A 22,973-nucleotide genomic window follows, 5' to 3' on the forward strand; every position below is an offset into this window, starting at 1 on the left:
GAACACACATTTTTTTCTCTGTACACTACCACGGGAATTTCACACTAAACAATCAAGATGGGACTGAAGGGATTTTACAGAAGTATTACTTTAACTGTTTTCACTTTCATACATAGTGCCCCAGATGCTCAAACATAATTGGACAACAGACTGAGCAGGCAGTTTCATGACCAGGTGGGGCCTGTTGTTATTTAATAATACATATGGAGCTGGCTTTACATGTTGAACTTGCATTAGGATTTTTTTTTTACCAGAACTCTTAATAATCATTTCAGTATAAAATAACACAGTTAAAACTATATGAGTAATGCAAATACTAGCTTTTATGTTTATTTATAGTTGATTTTGATTGATAGAAACCAAAAACAAAGCGGCAACAAACAGAAAGCACTAAAAAGCTGCTCATTGCCACCCACCTCCTTGTCTTTGTCTGAAACCAACCAAGTTTCACCTTCTGCATCAACATCTGGAAGAGAAGAAGAAAATACATTTTAAAACAAATTTAAGGGAGAAGACTATGCTAGGCTCTTATTTTTCTGTTATAAGGTTTATTAGTTATTCCTGAATGTAATACAAACCAACACAAAAAACCTGACATGAATTCATCAGTTACTGGGTAATGAGCACTTTAATACAAGAAAGTAAGTGAACAATTACAATTTGCAAATTTTAGAATAACAAAGGGATTGCAGTTACCAAGCATAACATGTTCACACACACAAGTCGTGAGCCATGGTTTTTAAGAGTGCCTAAAAGCAATTACAATGGATGAACATCAGAGCTGCATTCAAACGTGGGGCTTTATATGACAAATGAGTGAGAAAAAAACAAGAGGAAAATATCGTTTTTGAAATCTTTTCTCACAGTAACATTAAACAACAATTGGAACAAATATTTGATAAGAACTGATAGATTCAAGTGTCTAGATCCCACCCCAGCAGGAAACCCTGAGGAATAACTTTAGTTTCCTGTAAGAGAATGGTATGCATGCACACACGCACACGCAAACACACACACAGAAACTGACACAGTCGCAGCCCAGCACATCTGTATGAGAGTGGCACTAACAGCACCCTGAGGGAGGCCGCTGTATTCTCCTCAGGCCCACAGAACTGTAACTGACATCCAGAAATCATACACACAAACATACGCGCAGAAACACACAGACATGTGTATTCGGCATAAATTATGTTCTGATAAGCAATGACCCACACAAGCTGGCGTGTTTTCACACACACACATAAAGTCACACCCATCCGTCGACCCCTGCGATTTGCTGGTTGACAGTCTTTAGCTTTTAGACAAATATACAGCCTTGAGCCATAATCAAATATTCCACACTCCTTTTTCACCACTCTCGTTTGTTCTTTCTTTTACTGACTCTATCCAGCCCCTTATCGCCATTCTGCTCAGCCCTCCCTTCCTTTGCTTTTGCTCTCTCTCTCGTTGTTTTCTACCTCTCTTTCCCCCCCACCTTTCCTCCCCGGGTGAGCGGCTACGGAGGGAGGTTATCACCTCTCTTCCCTGTCAAACAAATTAAAATGGCTGCTGTTTGGATGGGGCTTCTTTCTGCCACGACCTTCACCTCCAAAAAAAAACAAAAACAAGCAAACAAAAAACCAATGCAAGCAACCTAATGTCATCACATAGGTAAGCTTGAAATTTTGACTCAAAATCACCTGATGGTCCTCCCATAGCTGATAAATTTGGAGAACGACCTGTAAAGATGTTGGTATTACCTTATACCTATCATCTCTAAAAGGAAAAATTATCCCAACAGACAGATGTTGTATTGCATCTTCTTGCTATATATTCATGATGCAGTGGTCAAATGTCTATAAGGTGTATAGCAAAGTGAACGGAAATAAGTTAATTTAGGATGAAAAAGAAATAACTCAGGTGAAAATGGAGAAAGTAGCAGGCAGAAGCAAATCAGAAAGTTAATTAACTGAACTGACACGCCTGCTAAAATTGAATGATAATGCATCAGTTTCCCTTTTTAGGGCTTTTTTTCTCCTTAAATTAAGCAGATATAATCCACCATCATAGATGATTCCCAAAAAGTTGATTCTGTTCATCTGGACGTAGCCTTTTCAGAGGGTGAAATGTTTTGTTAGGCATCCAAGTGACTTCTTCAGTCTCAGCTGACTGCAGGCTTCTCCAGCCTTATAAATGGTACATTTGCATAATGACTGAAACTAACACCACTGACAAAGAATGGGCTGTCAGGTCAGTTTCTTGATCATTAATATATAAATTGTCATGACTACAGATCGCCAAATACTGATCAATGAACACTGATCAATGGCCATGAGTATTATTCACAGAGTTGGGTAATGGCTGCAATCACAGCACTGAAAGATTGTGAAAGATGTAGGCCTCCTTCTCAATTAAGAGATGGTCTTTCCTTTTAAAATAAACGGCCACCTTGTCTCCCCGCAGCGTTCCTCCCTGTCCAGGATGTGTACATGCTCATCATTGAAAGAGTGTCCACTGGCTTGTAGGTGTGAACAGATTGCGGAGTCCTGGCCTTACAAGTTAGCTCTTCTATGTTGTGCCATCCGCTTAGCTGCAGAAAGTCTTTCCCAAAAGTCTTCAAAATGTTGGGGTCATCAAAATGTTGATGACCCCCAAGACTGTAAGACAAATGTGAGACAAGTCTTTGTGTTCTTTTTGGTTAGCATTGGTTTTGTCCTCAAATCACCAGTGTATGCCATCTTTTCTTAGTCTCTTTGTGATTATTGAATTGTGAACTTTGACTTTAACTGAGGTAACTGAGACGTGTAGTTCTTTAAATATTGTTCTGGGTTCTTTTGTGACCTTTTTGATGAGTCGTTGATGTGTTATTGGAGTAATTTTGGAACACCGGACACCCCTTGGGAAAGTTCGCCGCTGTTCCATGTTCTCCCCATTTGTGGATAATGGCTCTGTGGTTCTCCCAAAACCTCAGAAATGGCTCTGTAAACCTTTCCAGAATGATCGATGCCGATGACTTTGTTTTTCAGATGTTTTTAAGTTTAGATCATGCCATAATGTGTTGCTTTTTAACATATTTTAGCCTATTTCACTTTGTCAGACAGATTCTATTTAAATGATTTTTTGATTCAACAGATCTAGCAGTGATCAGGCCTGAGCGTGGCTAGTTTTCCAAAAAGCGTGGTTAATCACATTAAATTTGTGATTTGGCAAGTGGGCAATTACTTTTTATGATAAGGCCAGGTAGGTTTAGATAGCGGTTTAGATAGCTCCTTTCCCATAATAAATAAAATAATGATTCAAAAACTGCATTTTATTTTACTCAGGTTATCTTTGTCCAATAATAAAATTTGTTTAATGGTCTGAAACATTTAAATCAAGAAGGGGACAAAAACATTTTCCCCATATAGTAACTTTATTCATTGGTTAGCTGTTTTAACTATAAATACAATGACAAAGCCCAAAGTAATGCCTAATATTAAACTGTCTGAATAAAACAATTTTTAAGACATCAAGTAAAAAACTAAATAAAGGCTCATCCTGAAAAAGCTAGAAGATACCATTTTTATTCTAATTTATCAATTTCACAGAATAGCGTTTCTATCAGTTAATCAATGAATCCACAAAACTATTTCAGCTCTGCTGGGGGTGGGGAAAGTACAGCGACAGATGACTGTTTAATCTTCTGGTTTGCTTTTGTATGTTCACTTCAGGTTTTGAGTATTTACATTTATTATGTATGTAAGCTGTATCACATTGTCTCTGTCTATGCACATCACTTTGAAGTAACTTATATTAAACTGTAGTAGTTTAGGGTGGGTGTGATGGTGGTGGTGGGGTGTACTGATCTAAGTGTGAGCATACTGGGGGGCCTCTGTATGAAGAACGCATGTGTGTCACCGGTATCCAGCAGTCAATGGGGGGAAAAAAAGGCAGGGGTGAAAGGTGCGTGCATGTGTGTGGTGTGTGTGTGCATGTGTGTGAGCAGGCGTTAGTGACTCAACGAAAGTCATTCCCAAAGCACCTCCCGGGGGGACTCCCCAAATAAAGAGCAGGAAGCTTTCCCTTAATCTAACCCCCTATCCACACACCCCAGCCCAACGCCCCCAACTCGATGCCCCCACCTCACCAACACAACACACCAAATAAAGGGTGAAGCTCTTTGTCACGGCCGAGGAATCAAACACATGGGTGGAGGGGTGCTGGAGAGGAGAGGAAAGAAGAAGGAGGGGGGCTGTACACAGGGTAAAAATATGCTAATCAACCTTGAGGCCCTGTTCAATACCAAACCCTCGTTCCATCGTGGCCCAGCAGATCTGAAGGAGTCTGGAGCTCAAAAACCAGATGGCAGCGACATCACCGAGCAGCTGAACGCACTCAAGAGAGGCCTCCGCCATGTTGACTCCAACTGTTCAATTTGAGCAGATCTAATGGCAAAGCATTCCTTACAGCCATCTTAGTGGTCTAAACCCAAATATCCTGAAGAGAGAAATGGTTGTTTAATGTTAAGAGCACCAAGTGGTGCTCAAGTCATCTGCTATGACTCTCTGAAGCAGCTCACTGACAGCGTTTACTGAGGGTTCCAAAGACTTAGATTCTGCAGGACATCTCGTACATTATCTCATCACTCCATCGTCACGGGAAATGCAACACAATGACATGGAAGAGGGGGAGAAACAGAGGGAGAGATTGATCAGGGGAGAGAAGGCAACAGATGCTATCTGTCTGTCTCATAGGTACCCTGATTACTAGAAGATGAGGAGGAGAGGGGAGGAGGCTGCGTTCCTGTTCATCAGAGTCGGCAGAACAAAACAAAAGGGGTGGGGGGGATGTATGTGTGTGAATGCTTTAAATCTGTCTCTTCTACCAGTGAGAACAGAACGGAAGTGTACATGTGGCTAATGAACCATGAACACCCAGCTCTCCTGGGGTGACGTGCACACACACACATGGGATGAGGCCCAGACAGGATGGTTTAAGTCTGGTAAACCAAGGACAGCACTGAGAACATCAACGACACAATCAACTGCAATTCTAACCAGTTACCAGTTTCCTAAAATGTGTGTGTGTGTGTGTGTGTGTGTGTGTGTGTGTGTGTGTGTGTGTGTGTGTGTGTGTGTGTGTGTGTGCATTCATGAGTGTGTCATATACAAGCTGTTCTCCCCTCTGTCCCAGCAACATCAAAGGCTTCAATGGATCTGCCTTACCCCAGTCTTTTTCCCTGTCCCGACACTTAAACAGGCATCCTAGGCCAGCCCGCCCATTATACAAGCTGCTGACCAGACCCATTAATACACACGCACACACAGGCACCGTCTCACACACAGACACACGCACGCACACACACACACACACACCCACACCCACAAAGGGAATGTGTAAGAGGTCTTGCCCCCCCCCCCCCACCCCCTCCCAAAATGGAGGTTATGTTTGATACCAAAGCGACAGGGCTGGATTAGCAACACTATACATGACAATGGTGAGGGTGGGTGGGAGTGTGCATGCTCTAAGTGTGTGCGTGTGTGTGTGAGTGTGTACAAGAAAGTGTTTCCTTTGTGACATCACCCTTGCCCTACAGCCTTCCCTTCTGTCCAACAGACATGTACAGAGCACCACATTTTTAACTCCTCTCTTTAATTTGAGAGAAAAGTCTGACCAAGCCCGTAAAACACAACAGAAGATTGGCGGAGATTTTTATTACTATGACTAGCGGATACAGTGCTGTGGAAACCCAGCATCGCAGAAAGAAAAGTATCAGAGTCGATGTCTTCACTCCATACTGTGACATATTTTTGAACCAACATGCTGTCCTGAAACCCAAGCTAGCTGCATGTTGCTAGCAAAGCTAGCTGCATGTTGCTAGCAAAGCTAGCAACTGTATGTATTCAAAACTCTCCACGAATAAATAAACAATTCACAGTTGTTGGACTGACAGTAGCCTTTTGGAAAATTTTAATCATATTGTCATAAACCCTAGTGTGCAGATGTTTGGCACGTAGGGAGTAGATAAACAGCTGTACAACCACACTACTTACTTCAAATTCCTTTTTTCCAATCTCTACTTATCTCTCTGTTAGAGAGAGGTGGTTTCCATCCAAATGTAGCGCAAATGTTTCCACCCACTAACATTTTTAGATAAACAGCTGGTGGCACCAATTCTCCAGTCTCGCAGCGCAGAAGAAGAGGGTACGCCACATGAGATGTTTTGGCTCAAAAGCACAAGTGTAATAATTATGTGAATGGTGACTGGATTCAGTTCAGGTATTTTCAGGTTCCTGGTGGTGTACATGTTGGCCTAACAAGAGTAGGAAATTAATTTACACATAGGACCACACAAGCATCTGGGACTGATTGGTGCGGCGCTCCATAAGACTCCCAGTTTGGGTACTGCCTACTCCTGACAAGGTCATTTCGTTAAACTGAAGTTGTGCTTTTCTTGCCATTACCAGTTGAAACCAGCTGTGACATCATGATGTAAAAATGATATTATTTGTGCTGTGTTTTTTTTTTTACAGTACTGTTCACAACTGCACTATCCTCAATGATTTGAATCACCTCAGCCAATATGTAAAATACTTTTTTGTAAATTAAAAACAAAACAATGTATATATGTGGATATAAACATACCTAGAGCCCGAAAAAACGTGAATGCTGATGCTCTGTGGCAAATATTTGCATCATTTACAAAAGGGATTTGCTGCAATCTGTCTGGAATGAAAGAAAAACATTCTTGAGGGTTATGAAAACCTTTTTTCATGATTAGATTCTTAAGGCAAGACAGAAAATCTCATGGCAAACAAAGTTTCATTTCAGGCTTATAATAGTTTACAAGATAAGAGATGTTTGGGGATATTTCAGTTTGTGTTCTTTTCCCTGGTATTAACTGGGCAATATAAAGCAACTTATGAATATCAATGTTATGAGAGCAATAAGACTGTATATGCACATTTAAATCTGACACCTGTTCACTCCTTATGTAGAAAACGATTCAAGCTTTGAGTACTGCCATCTTTATGAGAAACATATGAGGATGTTTAATTTCTAGACTTTATTTACATTATTTAACAACTAGGGTGTCTTTGTTTTTACCTCAAGAGAATCAAGTCTGTCTGCCTCCGTAAAAAAAAAAAATCACATAGGAGGGTTTGCTTTATATGTCTGTGGGTGAATTTCATCTATGCTATGGTGGCAAACCAGCAAGTCAAAAAGGTTAAAGATGGGTGTCATCAACTGAGAGCCGCACCTGGTCCATATACGGATCTTTAAAATTGACCCACACGTGCCTGTAATTTTACACATATTCCTTCTGTCAGTTCAACAGGCAAAGGCAAACTGTGCTACTCTGTCACTTTACCACCGCCCAGGAGGCATACTGATATACTTGCAAGATAAAGCACAGAAGTGCATAGAAAACTCTTATTTTTAGTGTAATTAATAAGAAAAACAATGGAATACAAAAATATCTTTTAAAAAATAAAATATTTCTTTCATGCTCGTGATGATGTTTTTGGCAGTATGACATGTCTTATGTCATACTGCCAAAAACATCATGGACTCAAAGCGTAACTCAAGAGAACATTATATCAAATACTATAAGTTATATTAGCTTTATTTCAAAAATTGTGGTCATGACCACAGAACCTAAAGAAACCAGCGACTGTAATGGTTTTGACCCTCGGCCAGATAATCAAAGGCAGCAGATTTTAAAAAACGCCAAAGAGACAGATTTTTTACACATCTGCTTGGGTGGTCAAACTATTTCTTTCTGCTACAAGATTCTGGAAAACAGCCCAGAAAGCGTTCATTAGCCTCACTTTGCTCAAACAGGATGAAATTACTATCAAAGACAATGTTTAAAACTAGAACCAAAATGATTTTCCACTAATTTTTTGCCATTTCGGTGAAAAACCGAAGACGGATGCCATCACCGTGGTCCCTGTTGAATCTGCCTTATGTTCAGCAAACACATATTTCAACACAGCCCGTCTGATTATCTGATATATCCACCACCCCCTCCTCCGTGACACATCGAGCGCTCACCCCCTGCCAGCCTGTGCCACCTCCTCCCCTCCTCTTCACCCTCTTCCACGCCATGTTGGCAGGCAGGGCAGGGCAGGTGGCCAAACCTGTCAGTCAAAGTACCATCGCCACGCAGCAGCACCACAGACACCAATTACCACACAGCAGGGGCGCGGCCTGGCAACCGCATGGCAACCACATGGTCCAATCAGGGTACACAACAACGGGGACCAGAGAAGGCCAAGAAAAGTGAACGAGGCTGTGTGCCCCCAGTGTGCCTGTGTACGTGTTTTCGAGTTATCCAAAACTGAGCCAAAACGTGTCCGGGACTGACAGGAGACACGTAGTCACTGTGTCTTTTTAATATCCGTTAGCTGCCTCTTTAGCGCAGATTTTCAATTCAAACTAGAAATTATCTCCATCAATCTGCTGATAACCAGAGTGGCTCTTATTAAAGACACAGTCCTGACTTGTACCATCATATCGTCACCGATGATTCAAAAAAGGAGGCTGAATTGAAAATTGACTCATTTAACTGCCATAAATATGCTTGGATCGCTGGTGCTGATGACACATTACATGACAATAAAAAAAAAAAAAGAAGAAGTTACAACTCATATTTTTTACATAACACTTACTATCACAATGATTTGTTCATGTCTCAGTATCGGATTAGATCATTGTCTGGGACTTTAACAGCCGTGAACTTGGGAGATTATAGACTGATTTAAAGCTACAGCAGCACTTTTTTTTTGGCTGTTAAGAACAAACAAAAACACATAAATCAAGAGATGGAGCAGTCTAGAAGAGTTATTCTGAATAACTGTATTTTTATAGACACTATAAGTGGAACAAATGCATATGTATTCACAAAAATGTAAGCTTCATACCAAACAGATTTATTAAAAGATTGAAGTCTGACAAGCCAGTCAAATGTTTTTTGCCCATTAACTAATTGTTTGACATTTTTTAATGAAGCTTTACAGTTACGTCTCTAAATGGTAAAGCCATGTAAATAAACAATGACTACATTGCAAAGTGTTGGCAGTGCCCAACCAACACTCCAAAATCCCAAAATTTTCCAACTTTAAAGTTTAATCCTTTGTGCTTATATAATTGCCTGAATGAAAAAAAGATTCAGCTTCATTAAAGCTACCCATAAGTTAAAAAAAAAAAAAAAAAAAATCAGGATGGAGTTTCCCTAAATCAGTGTTGTGGTAGAGCAGACTATAGTCAACAAGTATTTCATGGCTAAAGTCGTACTTGTGTAAGCAGACGCAAAATGTCAAAAACATTACGCAAAAAAAAAATATCTGACCAAATTATTCATGGTGCCCCTTTTGTCTTCTGTGGCACAACACGCATCGTCTGTGAGGGGCAAATATATTTTAATAAAACCAGTGAGTTGCAACCTCAATTTCATTTTGATGAATTTCCTCCTGCGGGAGTGAGCCAGGCAGTGGGCGGGAGGGTGGAAAGGCGAGAGAAGAAGCGGGGTGATGGGGGCTGGGAGGCAGATAGAATTTTCATGATTGTTATTTTTGTTATTATACAGAAAGGGGGGGAGTGGGTGGGGTGGGGTGGTGGTTGATAAACGGCGTTGGTTAATCTGAGCCATTCTGCGGAGCGCTCCATTATCGGGCAGGTTGGGCACGTCGAGGGGGTTATTTTTCCGAGGGATCTTTGGCCCCGGTAATTAAGCTCCATTCACCAGGCCCTGTTCCCCAAATTAAAAATTTGTCATTAAGTGGAATTCACCATAATGCCTTTTTATCTGCCGGCGCTTCAGCATGTGTGCATGGATGGGTGTGTGTGTGTGTGTAGGAGGGACAACAGCAGAGGGCAGCCAATAAGGGGTTACACTCTGGTCTCATGCACATACAAGCACATACATGAATACTCACACACACTTTGAGAAGAAATGGCAAATTAAAAAAAAAGAAAAAAAAAAGAAATAATCCTGGACAGCAGTGTGTGTGTGTGTTCGTTTGCAAGTGGAAGCGCGCGCACACACACACACACACACACACACACACACACACACCAACAAAGAAACCCTTTCAATCCTTCAAATCCACAGCCTTTAGGGTAATTAAATAATAGTGCTTTAAAGTTTTAATTTAGATTTGGCTTTTTCCTTCCTCCTCCTAGTGTATGCCGCACAGCCCTCCCTCTCTTACACACACCCAAAACAGCCCGTCACTGCTGTGGTTGTAGACTTCAACCAGCAAGATAGCCCCTCGATCGGCAGGGTACATTGGAGGGAGTGAATGATTGAAGAGCAGAATCTTTGTCTCTATAGACTTTATAAAACAATACAATTATTAGTCTTTAATTAGAGCAGCCCCTCTGTGGACCAGGGGACAGACAAAGAACAATAGAGGATTAGAAAGGGAGTGCCTAATATGGCTCTTTTATCACTTCACTCAAATATAGCTGCAACCAGCTGTCCTATGCACCTGGTAGGCAGAAGTTAGAAGTTAGATTCTGGTGCAGAAGGGAGTAAAACTACATCACCTATTTCACACTAAAAAGACCTATTTTTGATCTCAAATGATCTACAAATCAGTAACTGTCAACAACATATTGCAACATACATAAATATAGGGATGGCCTGGTTGTGGCCTAAGACTTTAAGGATCCATCACATAGCATCTCCAGGCTCATACTGGACCTCTAGATGTCTGTCACTGTTCAATGGTTTAGTCTGAAAAAGTAAAAATGACTTAACCATACAATTCTTCTCGCTATTTATTGAGTCAAACTAACAATTATGGAACCATATCAAATAAACAGCTTGAGTTTTCTTTATTTTAAACTACATAAAAGACAGACTGAAAGTGGGAAATGAATTATCAGAACCAAAACCGACAAAGGGGTGCAAACTCAAACTCTGATTAACAATGATAGAACTGAGTACTTGCAATATGAAAAAACACAACACAAACAGGACCTTTGATTTCATGTGATGTGGTTGAAAATGTAAAAAGCAGGCTTTTTTTTTATTTTTTGGCTTTACACGACCCAAACACCCTGCCACTGTCCTCCTCCCTCCTCTTCTTATCAGAGATACATGGATACTCCCCTGACACGTGACTAATATTCCACAATCTTGTGAATGCCACCAGAGAGTATAGGTTAAGAAACAGGGCCCTAAATGAACATCTTGAGGTGGGAGGGGGGCTGAAAGAAGAGGAAGAGCAGAGGAGGTGGAGGAGGCTGAAATGGAGGAGAGAAAAAAAGAAAAAACAGGAAGATAGGAAGAGGAGGGGGCGGACAGATGGCAGAGGTTATGCCTGGCTGAAAGGGGCAAGACGGGAGGAGGCTATTCAGGATCTGTGTGCGTGCAAAGAGAGGAAACACCATGCCCTCACTTCCCACATGCAGAAGTCATTCTTAAGAAATCCCCTCCACCTCAATCTCAACTCACACCCTCTTTTATTTACTTTCCCATAATTCCTCATTTGTAGACCTCTAAAAGGCATCAGATGAGTTTCAATAAATGTCTGAGCCCCTTTCCTTTACCATCAGCCGATTGACTGGCTAAGCTGATTCCATATTGGCTTCAGACTCGGTGATGAACAAAATAATTACATTTTCCAGCATCTGATTGACAGACTAGACTGGTTAAGGTAAACTACAGATAGAGCTGAACAACAACATGCTGTCAAAATCTCCAAGTGTGTCTGTGTGTCTCTCCAAAATACAGCGAATGGAGGAATGGCAGACTGGCAGGGGGGCGAGTGCAGAGAGATAGGGGGGTCTTATTTACTGTCGTTTAATTCGCTCCCCTCTTTTCCATCCATCCCTTGGTTTTTCTGACAGGTAATAAAAAGCAGGAGCTTCCTTGACAAGCCCATTTGAATTTGGATTGAATAATATAACTGTAGGGTTTCCCACATAACGCTCTGTCCAAGCGTGCAGACACCACAGATGCTGGCAGCCCCCATGCCTGCCAGTCTAAGTGTGTATATGTGTCAGTGACACACACACACACACACACACACACACACACACACACACACGCTTACGTCATAGTAGTTAATGCAGCAATAATAATGAATTCCAGCAACTAGCTATCACACCAGTCTAATATGTTAATCTCCACATGTGCCAAACCTTTATTTCTTTTTTTTGTCACCACACTCCCCCTCCCGATTCCCTCTTCTTCCTTCTGCACCTCTCCAAGATCCCTTCATCCCACCTCCTCTTCTCGTCTTACCTCATCCACCAGTCGTGCTACCTCAAGAACCCCTGCCCCTCCTCCTCTTCCTCTTTCAGAAGCAGCTGAAAATCCCATTCCCCGTGGGGCAGGCTAAATTGAATTGGCGTGTTTATATGAACAACAGGGCCGTTGCTTTAATATACCTTAGAGTTTATGCCTAATGCCTCCCTGCTAATACCGCTGGAGTTTCAACGCTCACTCAACACACTTGCTTTTATGGAAGTCATAAAAGAGACAGAGGAGTGAGGGATGAGGATGGAGAGATACTCTAGAAGTGTGCTTGATTTTGTAAACCATGGGGAGAAAGAGAGGAAGGAGTGAGACCCCCGTTAATGCAACTTAACGAGTCATCTGTGTTTTGTCACACCTCTTTAAAAGATCCCCACCGCTCTAGAAACCTACACACACACACACTTACATACACTCTCTATGCCTCTAGTGTGAATGAATAGAAAGACAGAAGACACAGAATGGTAGGAAAGGGTTTTTCTGGATTTTTTTTTTATATATATTAGTATGTGATACTGAACAAATTCCACAGTTTTAGTTGATGGAGTTGGTCATGCTCGTCGACTTGCAAACATTGTCCATTTTCTTTCCGTCTACCCCCACTTTTTTCTTCTCCTTTATTTCGTTTCCCTCGCTTGTCCCCTTTCTCTTCTGGCACTGTGTCCATCTACAAAAGGCCCACAGTACAAAGGACAGAAACAGGCCTGATACACTCAACCCAATTACTATTGATCAGTCTCCACTCTGAGGACAAAAAAAAAAAATGCTCACCTGCACGCACACAGCACACACACACACACACACACACACACACACACACACACACACACACACACACACACACACACACACACACACTAATCTGTAAAGATCAAGTCCTTTAGGGTGGGTATTTGTCCATAGCTGATTTTTAACACTTGGAACCAAAGACTTAAAAAAGTAAATAAAAATAATCCAACTCTTTGAAAGTCTACATGATCCGAAAACAGTGGCTGGTAACACAGATTGTTTAAGAGAAGAGGGTGATATAAAGGTGAGCTGCCAATAAATAAAAAAAAAAAACATATCTGTAAAATATAAAAACACAGTATTATAAATGTGAATTGAAAGTGTAGTTTTTCACTGTATTTTAGATATTTCTCTTTCCTTTTTATTAGGTTTAATGTCTTTCCTCTGATTACAAACAATAATACAAATTCTTCATGAAAGCCAAAATCTGTGAATGCTAGAGAAAGATTTCTTTTATCATCCAGCTAGACAAAAAGTAGTGGTATCAGTTATTTTAAAGTGCCTCTAAATCTGCAACATGATGGGGAACTTAACAATCAAAGTTCTTCTACAATCTAGATTTCATACTATTTTTTTTTTATTTGCTGTTCTTGACAGTTATTATCTTTTAATTGAGTAATCAGAGAAATTCAGAAGCCTGGCTTTGATTAAAGTGTAATTTTGGCAGGATTACTTGTACCAGTTGGCTGAAACAACTAAAGCAGAGAGTAATGTGACTTTTGCATCAGCTCCACTTAAATTTTAACTTAATTTAAGATTGTTTAATTCTTGCTCTGAGAAAAACCTACATTAATGGAGACAAGAATGACTGAATGCTGTGAAATGTGAATACTCAAAGGATAAAAGTCCTTGAGCTGCTGGAAACCCCGAGGACATTCCAGCTGATCCGCAGGGAAAAATGGGGGGGGAAAAAGCTACATCAGTATGTCGGCTGCGTTAAAACCCAAAGGCTTTTTGATCCTCAACCAAAACCTTTAAAAGTTTGTAAAGCCCAGCTCGAAGGTGCATCCACACACACTTAGACACACAAAACTAGTATCACATTAAGGGTGTGATGAACTCTGCATGTTGTCTGGAAGCCTGTGCCGAAATATCAATGACTAAACTCCCCAACGAGTCGGTAACTATCTCCTTCGCTCTTGATTTTATCCCCAATAATTAATTTTCTCTCCTAACGCCGACTTTGGCTTTATCGGTCGCTCGCCGCCAGAATCTCAGCATTTCATTTAACCATAATCCCCCGGATAAAGGGGCGGCCTAGGTGTGCAAATGCACAGGCATGCGTGTGCGCAGGAGCACACGCACAGGCGAAGGCTTAAACTTCACAGACACAAACCGGTTACACATGTGTGCAAGGAGAGTTAATCATACAATATTGAGGAAATTTGATAAATCACACATTTAGACACATTAAACCTCTTTACAGGAAGTCTGAATGTAGACTGCGGGACATAGTGTCCACTGCTAGCCGTGAAAACACTAAAATACATCCTGGATAGAAACTGGATTAACTCAGGAAAAGCCTGCAACCTGGCATAGCAACAAGCCCCGTAACCAGGGCTTGGTCTTGTTGTACGGAAGCATGGTTAGGAATGGGAGTGGAGGAATAAAGAGATGAGATGGATGGAGTGAAGGAGGGTGGAGCTGAAGGGTTAAGGGAAGAAAAGCAGATTGTGATATGGATGTACGCTTGTCCTTAGCATACGCTTGCTGTAGCCATCTGTAGTAGATCATGTTGATATATTATGTTGCCTTTATGAAGTTATGGAAATCTTGGTTGGTCACAACATTTGAGTTAGAGACAGCGACCATTTTTCTGCATTGTTTGCATAAGGAATGCAAGTCCATTTTAGTCTTTCAAAAGAGATGTGACCAAAGAGGCATGACATATCCTGCCAGTTAAATACACAATGTTTCAGTGTGTCTGAGAACATCGGCCACGAACTACAAAAAAAAAAAAAAATTTAAAAGGAAGAAAATGACTGGATAATTTCTTAGATTTAGAGAGCTTTTTCCCTTTACATTTATTTTATCCCACACAGAATAAACACTGATTTTTTTTTTCTATTTTCTCATGGTATTCCCCCCCTCATGACGACTGCTTAAGCATTTAACGTGTTCCTTAACACCTATATCCTGGTATTTAAGGGCCGATTAACTAGCAGACTCTCAGATACTAATGGGACTCCTAATTAGTGCTTTATTGAAGGCAGGTGTGATGGAAAGGTCAACTAGTTAAGCTTACATGTGTTATAAACATGCAGAGGGCACTTCCATCGATATGCAGCAATCCAAGAACGTACAAGTCAATCAATGAGGGAAACAAAGGCCAAAGAAATCTGCAGAAGAGAAAAGGTGAGTAGGAAAGAAACAAAAAAGCAAAGAAGATGAGGGAAGGGTTGGACTGACTGAAATTAGTGAGTGCCAGCTAGGCCAGACCAGGCCCAGCTGGTCTCTGTCTGACGAGTGCCTTAATTAAGAGACATGGGGAGAAGCCTTGGAATGGCCACATACACACTGCCAGGAGCCTCTGGAGAGGAAACTGCTAAACAGGCACACTTGTGTGTGTCTGTGTGGTACACTGCCAAGAATCTCTCTCTCACTCACACACACACACACACACACACACACACACACACACACACACACACACACACACACACACACACACACCCTCTGGGACCTTGTGAAAAACATTGCCTTGCTATTATTAGGCAACCCTTTGCATACCGAAGCAAGTGTACAAACCCTAAATGAGGTGTATTTGTGTGTTTGGGGTTCTCCCTCTTATCCTGTTGACTGTTAAACTGAACTTATGATTTCAAAACAGACAGCTCCCCTCTTTGCTGGCGCCGGAGCTCTGAGAAGTAGTAGAGGTGAACCAGAAAGTGAGTACCCCCCCCAAAAAAAGGGGGGGGGGGGCTAAAAATGAAGCGAGAGGAGACGGGGTGATTGTGTGGATCCATGACTGCCTTTACGCCCCCCCCCCTCACCCTTCCATCGCTCAGTCCTCTTCCTCCTGTTCCTCAGCCCAAAAACGTATTAATATTAATACATATCCCTCAAACCCCGTTCCCTCAATTCCACCATCCAAAAAAAGAAAGAAAAAAATCATCACCCTAGGCTACCAGTTAATAAAGCCCTCTCGACAACCCCTCCTAGCCCAAAAACCAAGGAAAGACAATAAAGGGAAAGTTCTCGGGTCAAATAAAAGAATAGAAATTAATACAGTCCCACGGGACCTCCCTCTGTCCCACTGTCACCCCCCACAATAATTTGATTTCTTATTAAGTGATTGCTTAATTATAATGATTATTATTGGTAATTGTAATTGACATTTTTTTCCTCTCTGCTAGTCTCCTCTGTGTCCCTTCCCTCCCAGTCCTTCATTTAAAGGATGAGACAGTTTGTGAAAACGGCCACATTTTGTGTAACTACTTGACCAAAAGCTACAGTTACGGGACCAAGCGGACTGCAAGGACAAACAATGCAGGATTAAGGTGTTGAGGCCTAGAAGTTTTATTTAATCAGACTTGAGTGGGTGTCTGTGTGCGTGTGTGTTTCTGTTGTGTATTTGTCAAGATGTCTTACACTGTAGCTTCAGGGCACTGTGTCTGCTGCAGGTCTCCGTAGGAAGAAAAAAAAGAAAAAAAGATCCTTGCTCTCAGTGGGATATCCTGGTTAAATAAAGGTTCAAGTAGAAGACAGGGATTCCCTATTCAATCCACCCACCACCCCACCCACACAGACACACACATACATACGCATTAAACTACAGTAGGGACCCCCTTGGTCTCCAGTTTATTACCCCTTCCTCCAGGCCACAGTTACCGCAAGCAGCCGGTTGTGTGCTATTGCTAAAAGAAGCCCCTCTCATGCAATGTTACATCTCACGCTCAAAAAGACAAAAATCCCAAACCACGGTTCATCAGCGGCAGCTAAAAAAAAAAAAAGCAAAGCGTTGAAAACCATTTCATTTAATGTCACATTCTCTCTCTATTCGGAACTAAAGATGGTGAAACTTCGTTCCAGTGGGCCATGGCACGGTTATTGGGCTCACCTCAGGCGTGGTGAGGCTGACACACACTTTTCTCTTTAGATGCGCACACCTTCACACTCCAACACACACACACACACACACACACAACCTGGCATTGCACCTTCACTTTCGCTCTCAAACGTCCTCTCATTTCTACAATACGACATATTAAAAACAAAACAACCACATTTCATAAAAAAATATCTCAAATCAAACTAAAATGGGTGAAAAAATAAAACAAATTTAAACCATCTCAAATTCGGGAATCAAAATGCCACTCCCTGACCGACAGATGGTGGCTGTGCAAAGGTTTCTGTAAATGTAGCCAAAATTTTTCTCCTAGATTATATTCAAATGCTGCCCCTCACTCACGCTGAAGAACAAACAGCCACATTAATACAAATGAGCACCTGGACCCGCAACCGCAGATGTCTGTGGGTGTTTTTGAGTCAAAGTTTCCAGGAAAAAAAATAGCAAAATTTTCATAGATTATTTTGACAAAGATTACTTTCAGACAGGATGGCTTGTTCTGTCCAGATGCAGATAAAAGCGGTATAAATAAACTCCAGATATCTGCACACAAAAAAAGACACTCTGCAGTAGAAGCAGCACAGCTGAAATTAAAACGTGTCCTTGATAACTAAAAGCAGGGGCAGTATTTTGACCGTAATTCTGCAATTTGAATAACAGTAGATGCAGAAAATGTTGCAAAATATAAAACATAAAAAAAACTATTATCGCTACAGTTTCAAAACACATTTTAATAAGAAAATAAATGTGATTATGTCACATACATAAACTATAAATCTAACATTTAAATGAATTTCAAAATCAATCCATCATGACATTGCGACAACTCATATTTGGCTCAGACTTAAAGCTTCATATGAACAGTTTCAAGTGCAGCTGACGTGCTGGAAATCTGAAAACGGCTCGTGAGACAAAAATTTGCTTTCGTTTTTCCTAAAAATAATGGCATTTGAACCAGATTCGCAGCTTTGTACAGAGCCACATCAGGTCACGACTTATGTGGGAAGGTTCAACAGTAGAACCATCAGCTACACACAGACGGGGCTGACAGACAGCGCTGGATATCAGTTTGTGCAGACAGAAATCCAGCCGTGTTCGAGCCACTCTGAGATCTTAGCCTGGAGACAAACCGTTCCTGACAGACCAACACCGTGGCCGATGCTTTTCAAGGCCTGTCTCATCCACTTTGGCTTCTACCGCTCTCATCTCTCTCTACCTCTGTCTGATGCTGAGCTCTACTACCTGTCCGTCCACCACGATTTTTTAGATATAGACTCGAGTGGTGCTTCACAATTTCTACTTCCTCTATCCTGTTCTTTGTCACATATGTAAGCAATTATTTTACTCAATTTTCTTTATGAAACCATTTGGCAAAAGACGTCCTGAAGCTAAGTTAGAAGAAGGAAGAATTCAGCTGTGCTGATTTTCTAATATTTAAAGTACAATTGAACAGAAGAACACAAACACGAAATCCAACAATGATAAGTTTCTATCTCTGAGTCTGCAGGAACAGCATGAGGATTATCCTGCACTATATTTCACAATAATAAATAACACAAGCTAACAAGTTGCACTGTGTACAGTGCAAAGCATGTCCAAAAATGCTGCAAGGGGCTAAATAATAAAATCTTTAATGAGTCTACACAACATAAATACATCTTAATAAGCAAAAGATGAGCAGTAAATGCTCAATTAATTTTAACAAAATATGGAATACTCAATAAGGAGATTTTTCTTTTTTGCATTACAAAAACCTTCTGTTTCATTTACTCGATTCCAAATGTCATTACATTTCAAAGGCCGCTGGCATCAAAATGATTGTTCAATCAAAAGCTTTTTTTTTTTTTAGATATGAAGGCACCGGCCATTCAACTGAATTTCCACCATTTATTTTGCATGCGCTAATATTAGGCCTACACTGTAGTCTCATCTAATTTGCATATCCTCTGAAAAAAAAGAAAAAGAAAAAAGGATAATACAAGTCAAACTATGGCACAGTGATTTCATGGTGTGTGTGTGTGTGTGTGTGTGTGTGTGTGTGTGTGTGTGTGTGTGTGTGTGTGTGCCTGTTCAAACACACTGTGTGGTAGCGTGGGTGTGGCGTTACACCTCGTGTGGCACTGGGCAGCCAAGATAAGAGCTGATCCTATCCATGTCTCCCTTCTGCAGCGCCTGCCCGCCCGCCCACCCACACGCGCGCGCGCGCGCACATGCACACGCACACCTACTGCACTACCCAACGTGCCATTGTAATCTCATTTTACAATCCCGATGCCCTGTACATAAACGTGCACTCTCACACATAATCAGAGCAAAAAGAAAATACACACAGCTAAATCCGTATTTCACTTTGTGCGTACACTGGCATGCAACTTTAGAGTACACAGATGCTGCAAGAAGCAGCAGAAGAAAGCTTTAGGCCTAAAGTAGTGTGGCTCATTCACACATATCTAAAGCTGAAAACATTTGTGCAACTACTTTCCACAAACAAATCTGAGTATGGAACAGCCTCTCAGGACTATAAAAGATGGCACACAGAAAATGATGAAGGAAGAAGAGGAGAGAAGTGAACAGACTTACCTCGCTTTTCTCTGAGTCAGAGTTAACCATTACATACAAACACTCACTTCTCTCTAATTCACCAAGACTTTCAGTGAAACACACACATTGACACACACACACTCAGGCTCACTCTGATGTGATCGGCCACCCTGATAGCAAGCCAGAGCTGACTCTAAGCCTCAAACAAAGTTTGGTGTGCACTGACCAAGATCGAGGGGACAAAAAAAAAAGCGAAGAGGAGAGAGCTGGGGGTGGGGGGAGGAGGGGGGGGGGGGGGGGAGTGTGACCATAGAGTGAAGTTTAACCACTTACAATTCAAGTTTAGCTTCAGCACACCCCGCCTACACCGCAGATTCATTCACGGGGAAGTAGACGCACACCTCTTCGGGTGGGAAAGGCACTGAGCTGGATTTTGGGAAGACCTGTTTTCGCTCTCTTGTTCCGTCTGGTTGCTGCTGCATAGCTGCCGGACAGGCGGACGGCCCTCGCTCACCCTCCTTCTCTCAACTATCTTTTCTCTCTCTCTCTCTCTTTTTTTTTTTGTTTTACCTATTCGTTGTCCTTACAGATCCACCAAGCAGGACCCGCTACTAACAGCTAGGTGACAGATAGCCACTCAGACTGTGTGTGCATGTGTGTTCACGTTCTTGATTAAAAAAATTATTTAAAAAAAAAAACTTATCTCAAGGGGTGAGAAAAGATTAGATTGTAAAAGTATGTGAACAAGTGACAACATGTAGGCGGAAGAGGGAGAGAAAGAGGATGAACAGATTAAATTTCTGCAGGCGAGAGGGAGAGACTAAGTGTAGTGAATGTGATTTGATGGTGATGCTGAGATGGGGTCTAGGCGTACAAATACTATTAGTCGCTGCTGTGCAAAATGGTTACACACACACACACACACACACGCATGCACATGCGCACACACACACACACACAAACAAATGCAGAAACCAAAGCTACAGAACTCACAACATGGCATATAAAAAACAGAAATCAATCTTTATATTTGAAGCCCTGGTTTATGGATGTAACGATTAAGATTAAGGTTGCCATAAAAATTCAAACAACCATATCTCAGCGACCTAAAATTGGCCTTTTTCTCTGAATATCTTTTCCAAGTAAAAAAGCTTGTGAAATGAATTGTAAAAGAAGAAAATGATTCAGCATACGATTGTGTTTTTAAACCTACACCATCAGAGAGGTGGAGGCAAGAGGGAATCAAAACTGTGTCCCAAACATACATTCAAGTCAGCTGCAGCGCGTACTTCACACAAAGATGTATCAGCAAGCGACATTATCGGTCCAATACTGGCTCGTCACACATAAATATGTGCCGTCCCATTTAAACCCATCTGAAAACGTGCAGCACATGTAGCAGAGTATGCAACACTTTAGAGATGCGTGTATAAATCTATGCAGATATATTGATTATCATGACTTCTTGCATTCCTTAAAAACCCACTACTAGTCAGGTTACATTTAGTACACACTAAATCATTTGACTTTTTGTTAGTTTTTTCTCAAAGATTTAATAACACTAAATATTTTTTTCATAATTCTTCAAAGAGCTATAAAACCAAATTTTCAGTTGAGATCAACAGACATCTTATTTGATTATTAATTTAATTAACAGGTGACAACCTTTAAAACACAGTTCGTGAATTTTGCTTAATCATAAAACAAACTGCATAAAGCAAACTTCTGTCTTTTAGCTCTAATGGTTACCATCTATTTTTTTAAAACACCATTTATTTCTAAAAGAAGCTTTTTTTGTTTCAAAGAATTACAAAAAAAAGTGAACGATGTATTTCTTAGGGAATGCATCTGCAGAATGGCACATTTGGTGCACTTGGAAATGTTTTACAGTGGCAGGAGTGTGGCTCACTAATGTGTTTTAATAGTTTTCATACAGCACCCCACGATAAGCCCTATCGGTTTTGGAATGCATAGAAAACGGTAATCTGGGATCAGTTCAATTTTAGTTTTTGTGCTTTTCAGAATTTTTTCTTAAGATTTAAGAAAATTTTTTTTATATTTTGGCCCGTTTTTAGTGTAAACGCCCAACATACTCAGGACCAAGTTTGAATTAGTGAGTTGTATTAAATTCAGGCACAGTTCAAGACTACTCAGGCTCATCCCTTAATTTCCTCGCCTTTATTTCTCCTTTTTTTTTTTAAAAACTCCCCCCCCCCCCCTCCCCGATTCCTCTCACTTTAAGACCCCATCCACACCACACCCATGACCCCCCATGTGCAGACATGAGGTCAAGCTCCAAAGATCACAGAGAGAAACCAGACGAGAGAGACAGAGAGGGAGAGAAAGACAGAGACCTAAAATCCTCCTTTCCTCCCAAAACCAGGCCAAACCTCAAGCCTTCCCACCAGCTACAGACCCCCTCCTTTAGCCCAGTTGTGTGTAGAGGAGGCAGTGAGCACTCTTGCAGAAACATCAGCCCAGGGAAATTCAAATGAGGAAGAAACGGTGAGAGGGAGAGTGGGAGAGAGAGAGCACAATAGTGAGAAAATAGGATAAAAGAATGAGATGGGAGAGCGTTAGGTAGGAGGGAGGAGGAGGAGGAGGGAGCCGGAGAGGTTGCTGAGGCTGCAGGTTAAGATAATGTGTAGATCTGAAGAGATTTGCAGGGAACATTTTTATTCATTTTTTGATTACTCCCATCTCTCCCAAACCTCCCCTCCCTCTCCTCCTGCGTTACCGTTTCTCCGTTTGTTTGTTTTTGGCATTAGCGTTATGACTGCTGGTATCCACGTGTATGTACGCATGCATGCTGATTAGAGCCAGAATATGTTATAAACACAAATATTCACACTTTTGCAGACTCACACACATATATCAATACATAATGCACACAAACATATTTAAAGATGCATCAGAGAAGCGAGCAGCTGGGCAGACGGTGCCAGGAATGCTAAAAGCTTACAGGTTCGTAAACAAGCAGACATAGATGCTGCTTATGTATGTACAAACACGCATTCACACAGATTGTTCTCAGTGCAGCCTAACGCCTGCTTCTTATCAATGGGCTGTGCAGGTAGACTAAGTGTTCTGAATGAACTGGGCCACACAAGAGGTGCAGCCCAAATACAATGCCGTGAAAATATTTATTTGATGAGCTGAAACATGTAAGTATGGAAGCCCGTTTCCGCCACTAAAAAAAAAAAAAAAAAAAAAAAAGGATCCGTAACTCAAAATTCCGAGTTATTTTCTCAAAATTTCGAGTTTTTTTCTCAAAATTTCGAGAAAGTAACTTGAAATTTCGAGTTAGCGCTGCCAATCAGTAATCTACGTGAATTCCTTGTTACC

At 41.2% G+C, this 22,973-nt stretch overlaps 1 protein-coding gene across 3 annotated transcripts in view; it reads right to left on the reverse strand.

Moving 5' to 3' along the window:
* The window catches only part of zcchc7 (zinc finger, CCHC domain containing 7), a 52,065-nt gene that overhangs the window by 21,749 nt on the left and 7,343 nt on the right, over positions 1-22,973 (reverse strand). For all 3 annotated transcript variants that reach the window (XM_086295842.1, XM_086295841.1, XM_086295840.1), the window contains one exon: positions 417-466. In XM_086295842.1, the coding sequence (XP_086151968.1) occupies positions 417-466 (50 nt within the window). The remainder of the gene's footprint in view (positions 1-416; positions 467-22,973) is intronic.

The sequence above is a fragment of the Aulonocara sp. 'chitande type north' Nkhata Bay genome, linkage group LG6, assembly GCF_057382095.1.
Source record: "Aulonocara sp. 'chitande type north' Nkhata Bay isolate Kocher_YH1m ecotype deep benthic linkage group LG6, A_spYH_male_GT1.1, whole genome shotgun sequence".
Taxonomy (NCBI): Eukaryota; Metazoa; Chordata; class Actinopteri; order Cichliformes; family Cichlidae; genus Aulonocara; species Aulonocara sp. 'chitande type north' Nkhata Bay.